General features: G+C 33.5%; 1 protein-coding gene across 1 annotated transcript in view; it reads left to right on the top strand.

Moving 5' to 3' along the window:
- LOC140433488 (uncharacterized) overlaps positions 1-14,044 on the top strand; it is a 54,968-nt gene that overhangs the window by 38,217 nt on the left and 2,707 nt on the right. Inside the window, exons 7-9 of the mRNA XM_072521479.1 lie at positions 4,210-4,407; positions 7,457-7,677; positions 8,066-8,277. Coding sequence (XP_072377580.1) covers positions 4,210-4,407; positions 7,457-7,677; positions 8,066-8,277 — 631 coding nt within the window. The remainder of the gene's footprint in view (positions 1-4,209; positions 4,408-7,456; positions 7,678-8,065; positions 8,278-14,044) is intronic.

Raw genomic sequence — 14,044 nt, forward strand, 5'->3', positions numbered from 1 at the left:
AACGGAGGTAATATTATTTTCCCTCGTTCACGTCAAGAAACGTCACAATTTAACACGCGTAGAAAAAACTATGAACGGAAATTTGTTTGAAGGACTTCGAGCCAGAGAACAAAATATGAATGTAAGAGATGTAGTTACATTATGTAGTATTTTGACAAAAGTTCCCGAAGCTAGTGTGTACAGAGTAATTGAAACAAACGGTAATAATACTTTGAAGGTTGAGGCAAGAGGAAGGAAACAAATAAAATTGGATGATACAACCAAACGGCCATTCGTACAGTACATGCATTTTATTTCAAAAAGGAAATACCAACTATAAAAAAATTGCTTCTGCTCTTTAATCTAATGAAAATATTACAAAAATATCAAGACGTGTTTTGTTACGTACCTACTTTACGTGAATGAACTTTAGGTATTTAAAAAGAAAGAGGAGTAGTACCCTTATTGAAAAAGAAGAAATCGTTTTATGACGCAGAAAGTATCTGAAACAAATAGTAGCAGAATTTCGAACATATGAACAAAAAAACATATTATACAGATGAAACAGGGTTAAATGTGAAACACAAACGTCAAGCTTTCCTAGATGGTTTGTCGACAGGTTTAAGAGCTCGATCTGGAAAGGAAAAACTCCTTATTATTAGCCATATTGGTAGCGACTCAGGATTTGTTGAAGGAAATTTAAATGCATTTTTTCTAAAAGACTGGAGATTACCATGAGAAATTAGTTCGATTGCCGCCATACCATTTTAAGTTAAACCGGATAGAACTTATTTGGGCTCAAAAAAAAGGAAGTGGCAAGGAACAATGTTAATTTCAAATTAAATTATGTAAAAAAATTGCTTAATAGTGCCGTCGGCACTATTAAGTGCCACAAGTTTCACTATTAAGTGAAAATAACATTAGGCTTATGGAGATCAGTGTTGCCAAAACTCTCAGGAATGCGGTTTACTAGATTGTCAATATATTTTTCGAATTTCCATTTTCAATTAACATTTAACTGTAAAGTCAGAATAACAACTGAAGAAAATAAGAAATAAAGCCTTATTATCATTATGTAGTCTCAGAGAACGACATAAAATCGCTGACATACGTACACCGTATTATTTTAAGTTGCAATTAGTAATTGGATATATGCATTCCAAGCGGTCCGTTTATTTGCTTTTAAATCTTTAATAGCCGGCAAAGTGCAGGATTTAACTAAGCAATATTTTCTACTGATTTCTATGATTCATGGTATATGATATTCTTACCGAAAAACAAATAAACTGTCGTTACTATAATTAAAATAAGATAAAATAAAATTATCTTTTGTAAATACTATTTATTTAATTAAAATCATTTTCCCTACTTTTCATCTCTTGTTTCGAATGGGCACTTTTGGTCAATTACGTTAAAAAACGTTAATTTAATTCATGTCTGTGAAAACGAAAATACAAATTATACAACCCTGAATCGTGCTTGCGTTCATCGTGGCATCGCTGAGCTTCTATCGTCCATAAGAAATACATGGCCCTATCTCCGCAATGTTATTTTCTTAACGTGGAACGCTGTATAGGCGAAGATACTACTGATAAATCTGAAGATGACATAGATGACTCAGATTAGATTATATATAATGTTAGTTTTTATTTGAACGTATTTTTTATATTTTATGGGAATAAATATTCGGTTAAGGTGAACCATTTATTATTACAGTACATTCAACCGACTTAAACCTCTAAACGATTAACGGAATTCACAGGAAACCTTTCGTTGTAGTAAAAGGCACTGTAAACTGCACTGGAGTTCTCCATAATGTTGAACACTTCGCTAAATTTTAGGTATAAAATATGTGTCGTTAACCCGTTGTTCATAGTTTTGCATATTTTGTTACATTCTTTTTTATGAATAGTATTCTTGCATAATGTTATTTAACGTAAATTTCTTTCACCAACTTGTTTAATAATTTTTTTCTGAAACAAATACTACCGTGCTAAGGATAATTTATATTCAAAGTAGATATACAAAGTACTAAAATATCACTTTTAATTTTTGTTAAAAAATACTTCGGAGTAAAGTAGAACATTTTGTCAATTTAAATAGTGGTGGTTAGATTGACCATATGTCTGTTAGAGTGTACCGTTTTTGAGACGTCTGCCATTACGGGTTAAAGTTAGGATTTTGGTAAATATATTTAACTTTTTATTTTTAAATGAAAATACTAGTACTAGAAATAAAATAATTGTGGGAAACATTTTAATTTGTTTATGTACGGTTTCCAACCATTTCTAAACTTTTTATGAAACATAATTAAATAACAATCGGCATTCCTGAGCTAGGCTAATTTGCTGTGTTTAGGATCTTTGTAAGCGGTTATATTATGTTTGACCTCTCAAGCACAGCAGTTAGAAAGTTTCTGTCATATTGATCTAAACTCATTATATTGTAATTCAAACCTTGTACCATGGTCACATGGTAGTGACCATGTGACTTTACCATGGAATGAGACAATGGTGGACCTTTAAAGTCATTATTATGTATAAATCAACGTGTTTGTGGCGCACTAGGGATAAGTGAAAGTAAGCTAAAAACTGTAATGAAGACTGTCAGAGATTCTTAAGAAGATCTAACTGTGACTGAGTATCACGAAGACAAGAAAACAACTAGTAAACATTCTAGGAGCATTGACTTACCTGATGGAGAAAAATTTGAAATTCGCAATATTTTGTATCGAATGCGTGAAAACAATCAACATGACAGTTTAGATACTTTACTCTCCAAAATAAGAAAAAGACAAGTTTCTGAAATTAAGAGGACTTGCCTTTGGAAAGTGTTGAGAGATTTAGGATTTAAATTCAAAAAAGAAAATAATGGGTTACTTTTATGCGAAAGGAGTAGTGTGGTCCACAAAAGAATTAAATTTTTGAGAGAATATACTAGACTTAAATCTGAAAATGCAACATTCGTATACTTAGATGAGACATGGATATTTGCAAAGGGTGGAATTAAAAGAATTTGGCAAGATGACAGCATAAAATCAATAATAAACTCAGATAGTGAACGCAAAAGACACATCATTCTTCATGCAGGAGGGAAAGAAGGCTTTATAGAAAACGCAGATTTGATTTTTTCTTCAAAATAAAAATTTTCTGATTACCATGAAAACATGAATGGGGATATGTTTATTAAATGGCTTGAGGAGAACCGTCAGTTATAGTTTTAGATAATGCACCTTACCATTTGGAGATTTTGGAGAAACAACCAAAACAGTCGTGGAACGTACCGAGCATAAAAAATTGGTTAGTTAAAAATAATATCAATTTTTCGGAATACGCGTTCAAATCAGAGTTACTGGAAATTTCGAAACATAATGAAAAACCAACAGTTTATATTGTTGACCAAATTGTATCAAGTTATGGACATCAAGTACTGCGGTTACCGCCGTATCACTGCCAGTTTAATCCCATCGAACACATCTGGGGTATATGTAAAACGTATTATGATAATCACGTTGGATGCAGTGGATACAGTGACTGTAGTTAGGGAAATGTGGCAAGAAGCTCCTAAAACTGCGACTCCTAAAATAAAGGCCAAAACTGTAAATAAATGTGAAAAATTAATAGAAGAGTGGTGGATCCGGGAAAATAAAATTAGTGCAATTAATCCAGTGATTATAGATTTACATAATTATAGCGGTAGTGAATTTAGTGACGATGATGATGATTTATAAATTTAAATAATCAGTAAGTACACTATTATAATGTTATTTATAAAATAATTGTACAGCAGGTTAACCATTATATTTATACATTCATTATTAGCAAAATAAACCAGCCAAAAATTTGAATTTTTGCTCCTCATTTTATACAAATTAACTAACTGATAATATAGGTAAAAATATTCTAAACAAAGTAAGTAATTAAAAAGATTATGGAGAACTTCAGTGCAGTTTACCGTGCCTTTTACTACAACGAAAGGTTTAGAGGTGTAAGTTGGTTCAATGTACTGTAGTACTGTTTCGTATCAAGAATTGTTTAAGTCTTAAGTAATTCAGTGTTACCTGTGCTAAAAGTTACTAGACGACCCTTTTTCTAATCCCATGTCATTAAATCTCGTATGACAGTAGGAATTAAATTTAATATTTGAATCAGTTGTTCTATTAAGTTTGTTAATTTAAACTGATAAAGGTTTTTCCCAGAAAAAAATATACATAAATATATTTATTTTTAGGAGTCAATAAGAAATTCGGAATATCCTTCTGATATTATCGAGAGTCTTACTAAAAATCTGCAATTGCAGATAGAAGATGTAGGATTGGATTGTTTATTAGACGTTATGAAAAGGGAACTACGTACAAGTGAAAATACATCGAGAATTACTAATAGTTTTGAACTTCAGAAGAATCTGTCAGATGTTAAAGATAAAATTGTAAGTATTTGTGTACAACATTACCTCTGATTAATTAGAATGGATATATATTTTCTGTGGGGCATTCATGTTATATATCGGAAAACAATACATCATACACCAAGATAATACAGCAACCCTGTAAATTTTGAGTGCATTGCAATTTCTAAGTGATGGGAAAACCCAAAACTTTATGTAGTCTACCGTGAGGGACATTAGATGATTATTTTTAATGTGCTGCATACATTTTGAATTTGTGCTGTTTAACATAGCTCAATCATCAGAAAATACGGACAAGTTTTTCGTGCATTATTGGGTAGTTATTTAGAGAAGGCGGAATTAACTGGAATGAAACGTACACATCCCTCAATCGACTGTGATAAATGGTTTTACGTGGTTATACTAATAATAGTCCAGTCGTCACAGATTTGATCTCTAAAAACGAGACGAACAAGCTGAATTTTGCTGAGAATGTCAATTTGGGACCCCAAAAAGGTGCAAAAAAGTTTGGCACTTCTACCGTCGGGCTTCCACTAGCTAAAAGCCGGTATGGCTTCCATCCATCCAATGGCACTACAGCCCAAATTGGGCCTTGGCCTCCTTCAACAAGCTTCTCCAATCATTTCGATTTACCGCTGTTCTTTTTCATGAACGCGTTCCCAGGCAGTTCCTGGCATCCTCATCGACTTCGTCTTCCCTTCTCTTTTTAGGTCTTCCAACAGGTCTTTTCCCTGCATTCTTGCATTTAGTAATTTTCTGGGGATTCTATTCTCATGCATGCGGACCACTTGCCCTGCCCACCGTAATCTCTGCAGTTTAGTGTATTGTGCTAAAGTTGGTTCGCTATATTGCTCGTATATTTATCTATTATACCTAATTCGCCAGTTGTTTTCTCTTATTAGGCCCAGTATCCTACTTAATATTTTTTCTTTCAAACACATCTACTGCATTGGCAGATTTCTATGTCACCACCCATGTTTCACAACCATAACTTACTATGGGCCTGATTATTGTTTTATAGACCCGGAGTTTTGTTTTCCGGTGCACGTCTCGCGATTTGAATATGTGGCCTATCGCGAAATAGACTTTATTTGCCAGCATAAGCCTTCTATTTATTTCCTAGGTATGTGAATCTATCCACATGTTCTATATTGTCAATAAAGTGTTGTTGCGTTGGTCTATTTGATCTGGTTTGTATGAGTAGTTTTGTTTTATTTGTATTTATTGCTAGCCCTACTGCTTCTGCACTCTGTTTCAACTCAACGTAGGTTTCTTCCGCTGCATTCACCGTTCTGCTCATTATGTTTATATCATCTGTGTATGCTGCTAATTGGGTAGATTTGTTTGTAAGTATGTTATTTCCGCTCACCGTCAACGGTCTAATTACATATTCAAGAACAAGATTAAAAAGCGTTGGAGCCAGTCCGTCGCCTTGTTTCAGTACTTGCGTTATCGTAAACGCATCGGTGATCTGTCCCTGAATACATACCTGTGCTTCTGTTTCTGTCATTGTCATTTGCACTAGTCGTATTAATTGTGATGGTATGCCAAATTCTTCCAATATATTAGGTAGAATAATTGTTCTATCTATTGAATCATAGGCTTGTTTAAAATCTACAAAGAGATTGTAAACGTCCATGTCATATTCCCATGCTTTGGCTAGTATTTGTTTAACTGTAAATAGTTGGTCAATGGTAGATCTATTTTGCCTAAAACCTGCTTGATATTCCCCGATGATTTTTTCCGTGAGAGGTTGGAGTCTTCGATTAATGATGTTTGTGAGTATTTTGTATCCCGAACAAAGTAAAGAGATGCCTCTATAATTCTATATAACGGTAGATATTAAGTGGATGCCTGGACGCTCAGTGCGAGATCCATCGGATGACGAATGCGCATCATGGGCGTGGTTATTTTCAGACTTTCAGCTATTTTTGGTAAACTGTAATAGTTACACTGACCCCACACATATTAATATTTTTATATACTTGTGAATGACTATTTAATAAACATTTCATATGCTTTTATTTCTTTAATTGTGTAAGTTCATGTGCCTATCATTTTTTTTTAAATTGGTAATGATTTTATTACTGTAGTTTTCTATGTAAATCGGGATATCTCTTATAACATTCGTACGATCCTGGCTTTAGCACGACTCTTTTGAGAATTTAAAAAGTTTCTAGAGCCTTTCATTCTTAAACCCACGCTGTGTTTATTTCTTGGTTTACGGCTTATCAAAATTATGCATAAGTCAAAGCACTATATTTGTCAATGTACCTTACCTACGTTTTCCGTAAATTTAATTTTCGTAAGGAACCTAGAGAGGAAAATAATTAGGAGAATAACAGACCCAGTAAGCTTAAATTTATAAAGTTACAAAGTTTTAGATGGATGGGACATCTAGAAAGGAGAGATCAAAAAGCAATTATCAAGAAAATCAATGAAGACCATTAACAGATCGACCAAAAGGAAGACCCAACATGATATGGGAGAACTAGATAATTAATTATAAAGACATTCTGAAGATTTAAGTGAGAAACTGGAAAGCCATTTGTAAAAACGGGAAAGAATTGAGAAAGATTGTGTAACACGCCAAGTTACACAATCAATTGTAGAATCAAAAAAGTTAATGCGGACTGATTCTCCGCGACAAATAAATCGGAAGAGGACGGAAATCGCTCCACTGAGTAGGTTACATGATAATAAAAATATAAAAAAGTATAGTATGTAGTTTGATGAATAAAGCAAAGTTTGATTGGTAACTCTGAAAACATATATTTATTTACCATTATTAATAAAATTTAATACATATACACCTAACTGCATTATCAAGATAACTTTTTCCATCGGTGTTGGTCTTCTCTACCTTTGAAGTTTTAAATAGTTGAGGAATCCCATCTTATAATTTGCAACGTGGTATAGTTTAAGCGTTTGTATGTCGAAAAGGCTAGTCATACAACTTATAACATGTAGTTTTCATACCATGGAATTATGGTTTGTAAATAATTGCGTGCTTATTTTTCAATTAGTTTCTTTTATGTTACTTTTACTATTAACTAGTTAATTATTGTAGGCTTTGAAAAGAACTTCTTTAATACAGTATTTAGAAATAATGCAAGACATTTTTTTGGCTATCAGTCGTATGCGTAATACAACTTCTTTGTGTGTACGGAAATTAGCAGCTTTTACGAACGATCTAAGCTGGTGTTCGATGCTTCAAACGAAATTGAATTACCAGGAAATGAAAGTATTTGAAGATTTTCCTTCAGAACACAATAGAAGATTTATTAACACGTAAGTATATTATGATCTCTCTCACTATTAAATCACAATCTACATTTAGTAGAGTATTTAAATTGTTCGTACCAGTGGTTCCACCCAGTCCGATAATATTTTTTTTTTGCTGTGCTTCTTGCTATGCCAACGACAGGTTGTGGGCCCCTTCTTGGTTGTTTTATTTGTCATATTGACTTTCTGATAACATTTTCTACTCATGTTTCTTGTTGCATATGCTAGCAAACGCTTTTTGGTAGTCCATGCAAGCTAAGAATAAATAATCAACTTATAATCAATTTGTTCATCGTGATGATATAATATATTGTACCTACCACTGAACCCTTTATGAGTTAATAGAAATATTTATACGTGTGTGCATTATACACTAAATTATTTTATTTTTCAGAGACCCGTCCTTGTATTATAAAGATATACACACGAATACATTCCTATGCAATCGAGAAATTAACGATGAAAATTTGAATAAGTTAATTGTTATATTAAACAACCCATTTACGATGCCAGAAACAATTATTTTAAATATTTTACGAACTAAACTAATGTTAAACGCTCTGAAGTCAATCAAGCCAATTGAAAATAATACTCGTTACAATAAACGTAAGTAAAACATTTAATATGCCTTTTTAAGAGGGTTGGGGAATATATTTAGTAGTGAGTTATGCGTTACTATGAACAAAAAACACAATCACAAGTATGATCTACCAAATTTGAAAAGTTGTATCAGGCAAATACAAAAAATATTTTAACCTAAAACAATTACAGTAAATGAGTTCTTTCTTTAGAATTTCCCAATCAAAAGCAATTATAATTTTTGACAATACAAAATTTTTAAATTGAAACATTTTATCGTTATAGAAAGATTAAAATTACAAAGATATGTTTTTTTTAATGAAACATCCTGTATTTTATTTTAAATTTAATATCAGCTTCACTTTCTTGTTACAAGAATATATTGTTGTATGTAAATAATGGAAATCATTTAATAAATCCGGCAATAATAGCAAACACAGCTCCTATTGATAATACATAATGAAAATGAGCTTACGTTATAAAGAGTACTTATATATACACTACTGACCAAAATTAAAGCACCACCTTAAATGTACCATAAGTTTGAGGTCTATTTCTAATAAATCACTGTATTAATGTTTTCTGAAACATATCTACGTTTTACCCGTATACGGGGTGTAAAAATAAAGTTGTGTTTTCTCATCGTATTTTACAACACTCTGTGATATTTACTATGTAGAAAAAAAACGCTATAACGCTATATTAATATTTTAAGATAGTTTTATCCTTTCTCAAGATTTTCGTAAAAAAATTATCTCGATATCTGTATTATCAAAGATTATACAAAACTTTAAATGTAACAAGTTGTTACTAACATTTAAAGCAAATAAATCAGTACTTACATAAACTTTATAGCCATTTAATACAACTAAAGGCTAAGAAAACATAACCTAAACAATCTTTAACAATTCCCTCTCCCAAAACACTTAATAACATCTTTACAGCAACGAGGCATACTTAAAATCAAGCAGTCTTGATCAATTGCGTCCCAAAACTTTTCTCACCATAACTTCTATGTTGTCAAGAGAAACAGGTGGTGAATCAATAATATCCCACAAATTCGCTATAGGATTTAGATCAGGGCTGCAGGATGGCCAGTTCTTGGTTTGTATTCTAACCTCGTCCAAATAATCACGGAGCACACATGAAATATGTGGTCGAGCATTATCATGCATTAAAAAATTATTTTCTATGTAAGGAGTAACATGAACTGCGTGGTTAGACAAAATGTCTGTAATATACCTTTCACTTGTTAAGGAACCTCTTCGAAAAGCAACAAGGTCCATTCGCGCTGTAAGAGATATTCCTCCCCAATCCATTACAGATCCTCCATTGAATAAAGTAATAGGTCGTATGGTGCAATGTACGTAGCGTTCTTTTGGCCGTCGAATAACTCTCACACGTCTATCTGAGCTATATAAATAATACCTCGATTCATCAGTGAACAACACGTGCTCCGAGTCATCAACATTCCAGTCAAGGTGTTCTCTTGCAAATTGTAATCTACTTCTACGATGATTTGTGTTTAAAATTGGTGCTCTGACTGGTATTCTTACATACAGATATTATTTAGGGAGACGCCTTTGTATAGTGTTTCTACTAATTTGAATATTATGAGGATCTGCCACTTGTATTGGTAAAATCTCATTTTGACAAAACTCTTATAGTACGAAGCCTGATAAACTGATCTTGACGTGGTGTTTTGAGCCTTCCTCTCCTTTGTCTACGCCGTCTCCTATTGTAATTTGTTTCTCAAAAACGTTGAATGTAGTATGAGATACTCTTAACCTCAAGCCTATTTCACGATAACTTAAACTTACATCAGCTAAAGTAATTGCCTAAACACATTCATTTCGGCTCAGATTTCTTAAAATACCGTCCATGTGAACTAACTTACATACGCAAAACAACAAAAAAATTTATTGAATCGTAAACAATATTGACAGTCTAAATCTGTCCTGTCAAATTGTTTGATTTTTCATAGCCAACTAACTGCTTCCATCAATGAGTATTACAATTCAATAAAATCCCGTTATGCTTTGAACTTACTTTTTTTGATAATAAAGATATCAATGATTTTTTTATGAAAATGTTGAGAATATAAGATGGATAGTTTCGATAGAATGTAGCTTGATCTCCAATTCATTTTTATTGGTTTCCCGCAATATCCAGATCATATCTACCTTTTCATCAGTAGCACAATGCCTTATTGCTAATTTAAGGTGAATGGATTACTTAATTAATAAGCAATAATGGTTGCTAATTTAGGGTGTACCTGAATACTAAAGTAATAAATAATAGTAGAAAACTGTAAATCAATCACAGCCAACTCAAAATTTTGAATACCTACTTACTTAATACTTGAAGCATATAAAAATGAAAAGAAAAATAATAACTTTACAAAATGATTCACAAAAATTGGATTATGGTGATAGTACTTTTCAATAGTGATATAAAATATAGGGTGATTCATTTAAAATTTCCAAAAAAATAATGTTTTGACGTAGCCTGTATTCGATTTAATAAATGTTGTCAAAATTAATCATTTTTATAATGTTTGAATATTATTGTGACTATAATAGGTCGTTGCTTTTGTAACCCTTTTCAATTATACTGTCATCGAATGCCATAGTCTGTGCATCGCCCCGCCTCGAATTTTCCCATTGGCTCTTGACCTGAAAATCCCTATTTATCGCTGGAACAGCGCATATAATTGGCGATTTTCAGGTCAGCCAGGGCAGTCCCTCTCGAGCTCTCCGAGAGCTTAGTGCTCTCGGGGCTCTGCTTCCTGCATTTATTTTCCATACTCTGAGGCTGAGAATTGTTTCAACTTAACTTGGTGTTTTATTTTGACGAAGAAATTGTCATGTAAGAAATATCTTGCCTTTTTGTTGTTGATGCGGTATAGTGCTATGGAGCGTATAGCGGGTAGACACTTTTCTACATCCCAGTAGAGAATAGGCCTACCTCAGTGAAGCGACCACGCGAGCCGTGCTTCACTCTCGACTCCTTACTGAGATAAACCATATCCAATCCCTTTATCCTTCCAAAATCTAGTTACTTATTTCCTATCCCTGACTTGACAACCCCAAGCATGACTGGAGCAGTTTCAATGGTTGTGGTACTACGGTGTAGAAGCCAAAGGGAAACCACTGCACTATATATTCCCAAGAGAATTTCTCCCAATATGACAGAAACAGAAAGTGAAAATAGGATGTGTAATGATCCGACTCACTCTCAGCTCCATCTCGGTTAGGGGTCGGATGGTGTGAAATATGCTACCGGCCGCCAAGGTGTGAGTGATCAGACATCTTGTAGAAATTGTAGACTGAATCCAAACCTAACCACATGCTGGAAAGCTACAAATAATTCTAAAAGAAATGGTAAACCACAATCTTTCGGTATTGGGACTTCAGAAACTCACTGGAGAGGTAAAGGTCATTTTAAAACAACTTCTAATAACGTGGTCTACTTTTCAGGTCGAGAAAATGCAACTACAAATGGAGTCGCAATAAATTGTACCCTTCAAACTAAACGACTGTGTAGTTGGATATGATACTGTCCACGATAGGATAATATCCATTAAAATGTGAATATACATCAATACTCTACATCTTAGATACACGCTCCTACAATAGCTGTAAAAGATGAAGATATTGACAGGTTCTATCGACGTCTAGAAGAAACTATTAGCGCTATTTCCAATCGTGAACTAGTCACAATCCTAGGAGATTTTAACACCAAAATAGGGTCTTCTATGTCGGATCTAGTATAACTACCGATGGCAACTGGGTAGCAGAAGTTCAGAGAAGCGTTGGTATGGCAAAAAATGCTATGAGTCACCTAACAGTTTGGAAAGATCTATCTCTTAAAAAATAAAGATGAGATTGGTGAATGCACTTGTATTCTCAATATTTCTATAAGGGTCAGAAATCTGAACTTCTCGCGCACAGAGACGCCAAAAAATTGATGCGTTTGGGATGAGGTCTTGGAGAAGAAAGCTGCGAATGCCTTGGACAGCTTATCGAACAGACGTTTCCATATTAAAAAAAGTTCACATGTCTGCAGCGAATTCTACAGTTCCTTTTTCACGTGGTTCGCAGAGGTAACGATAGTTTAGAGAGATCAATTGTTACTGAAGACGTTCTGAGGAGATGGTCTTCTGATTCTGATCAGATGGTCCAACCAAATTCAGAGTTGTGCGGGCCACTCATTCTGCGAAACTCTTAGAGCAGCTGAAGATAGAAAATGAGAAAATTTGTTAGGAGTATTAAAGGAAACCATCCTCGGTAATGGGGAAACAACAATATAAAACTTGGACAAAAATAAATCCATACCCGGTGATAAACATTGTATAAAATATCGTTCAACTATCTGCCTCCTTTTAGGACGCACCATATTCTATAGCGCCGCCCAAAGTCAATGTTGCCAATCGCCGTGTAATAATCCGATTTGCGGATCTTTTTGAGAGTTATATCTTCTTTGTATCTTTAAATAAATCGGATATTTGCCTATAATTTTCATTGTATTTACCAATCTACTACAACAGACTAATAACAAAAATAAACTTAATGTTTTGTAGTTATTTCCCTTCTTTCCTGTAAATATTTTATGGTTAACACCTTATTTGAAAAACATCTAGAGGAATGAGATTGGCAACACCGCTCAAAATATCCATTTGACTGCTTAGATAAAGGAAAGAGGAGCTTGCCTAATAGTCGGAGAGATAGAGCCGAAATTTTGAACTGATCAGTAATATGACATTTCTCTATTGGAATATATTCATTGTAACTGGGTTAAGACTTTGCCTTACAGGCGGACGCCCCTCGTGTTACGGGGGGTGGCTATACAGGGATGAAGTTGTAATTTTTTTCGGAAAAATTAACGATCGATAATATGGCTGAAAATTTGCCCAGAGTAAGATTTTGGTATAACTAGACGAAATCCCAAAGGGAGAACGCGAGAGTGGATACATAAGGGGTGGCGGACAGGGGTGAAGTTGCAATTTTTTGGGGAAAAATTAACGATAAGTAATATGTCCGCCATTTTCATGGCTCATTATTTAGCCCCTAAAAACTCTAAATCCAAAAGGGCGGACAGCTGGGTTGGTAAAGGTCTCGGTAACAATTTTCAAACTGATTTTATTATGATATTTTTATACCGATTGATTTGAAAATTTGTATGCTCACTTCTGTTACTATTCTGAAAAACGTCAAGTAGAGTTTTCCTCAAAATTTTCCAAAAAAATTTCCGTAAATGAAAATTTTCGTAATTTTTTTAGGTAAAATCTAATGTACTTTGATCAGATAAAAGGCATATATCGAGCACAGTTTAATTAAATCTTGCCCAAGTACTTTCGATCCCTAGATCATCTTCAGGGGCATTTCGTCAATTGTGGCCTATCCGGCAAGAACAAGATGTCATAAACATATAATTGTACATTACACTACACTACAAATGGACAAACAAACACTTTAAAATAATTTAAGGAAGGCTACATTACTTGAAGAGGCCGGAGACAGAATCTAATGTGTAGAATCTTTTCGATTTTCTGTCAGTTATACCAGATTTTTTTCCAAAAATTTTCAAACTATTTTTCCGATAAGAAAAAAAAATTTAGAAAAACTTTAAAAATTTCGTCATTTTTCTCACTCTCATTGATGTCATCACATTCATCATCTTCGTCACTTTCACTTTCAATAATATCACATTCATTATCTGCTTCATTTTCAATCACTACTTCTCGAACTGATTCTGGCATCTGAGATCCACTAAACCATTTGAATTTATATGT

The sequence above is a fragment of the Diabrotica undecimpunctata genome, chromosome 2, assembly GCF_040954645.1.
Source record: "Diabrotica undecimpunctata isolate CICGRU chromosome 2, icDiaUnde3, whole genome shotgun sequence".
Taxonomy (NCBI): domain Eukaryota; kingdom Metazoa; phylum Arthropoda; class Insecta; order Coleoptera; family Chrysomelidae; genus Diabrotica; species Diabrotica undecimpunctata.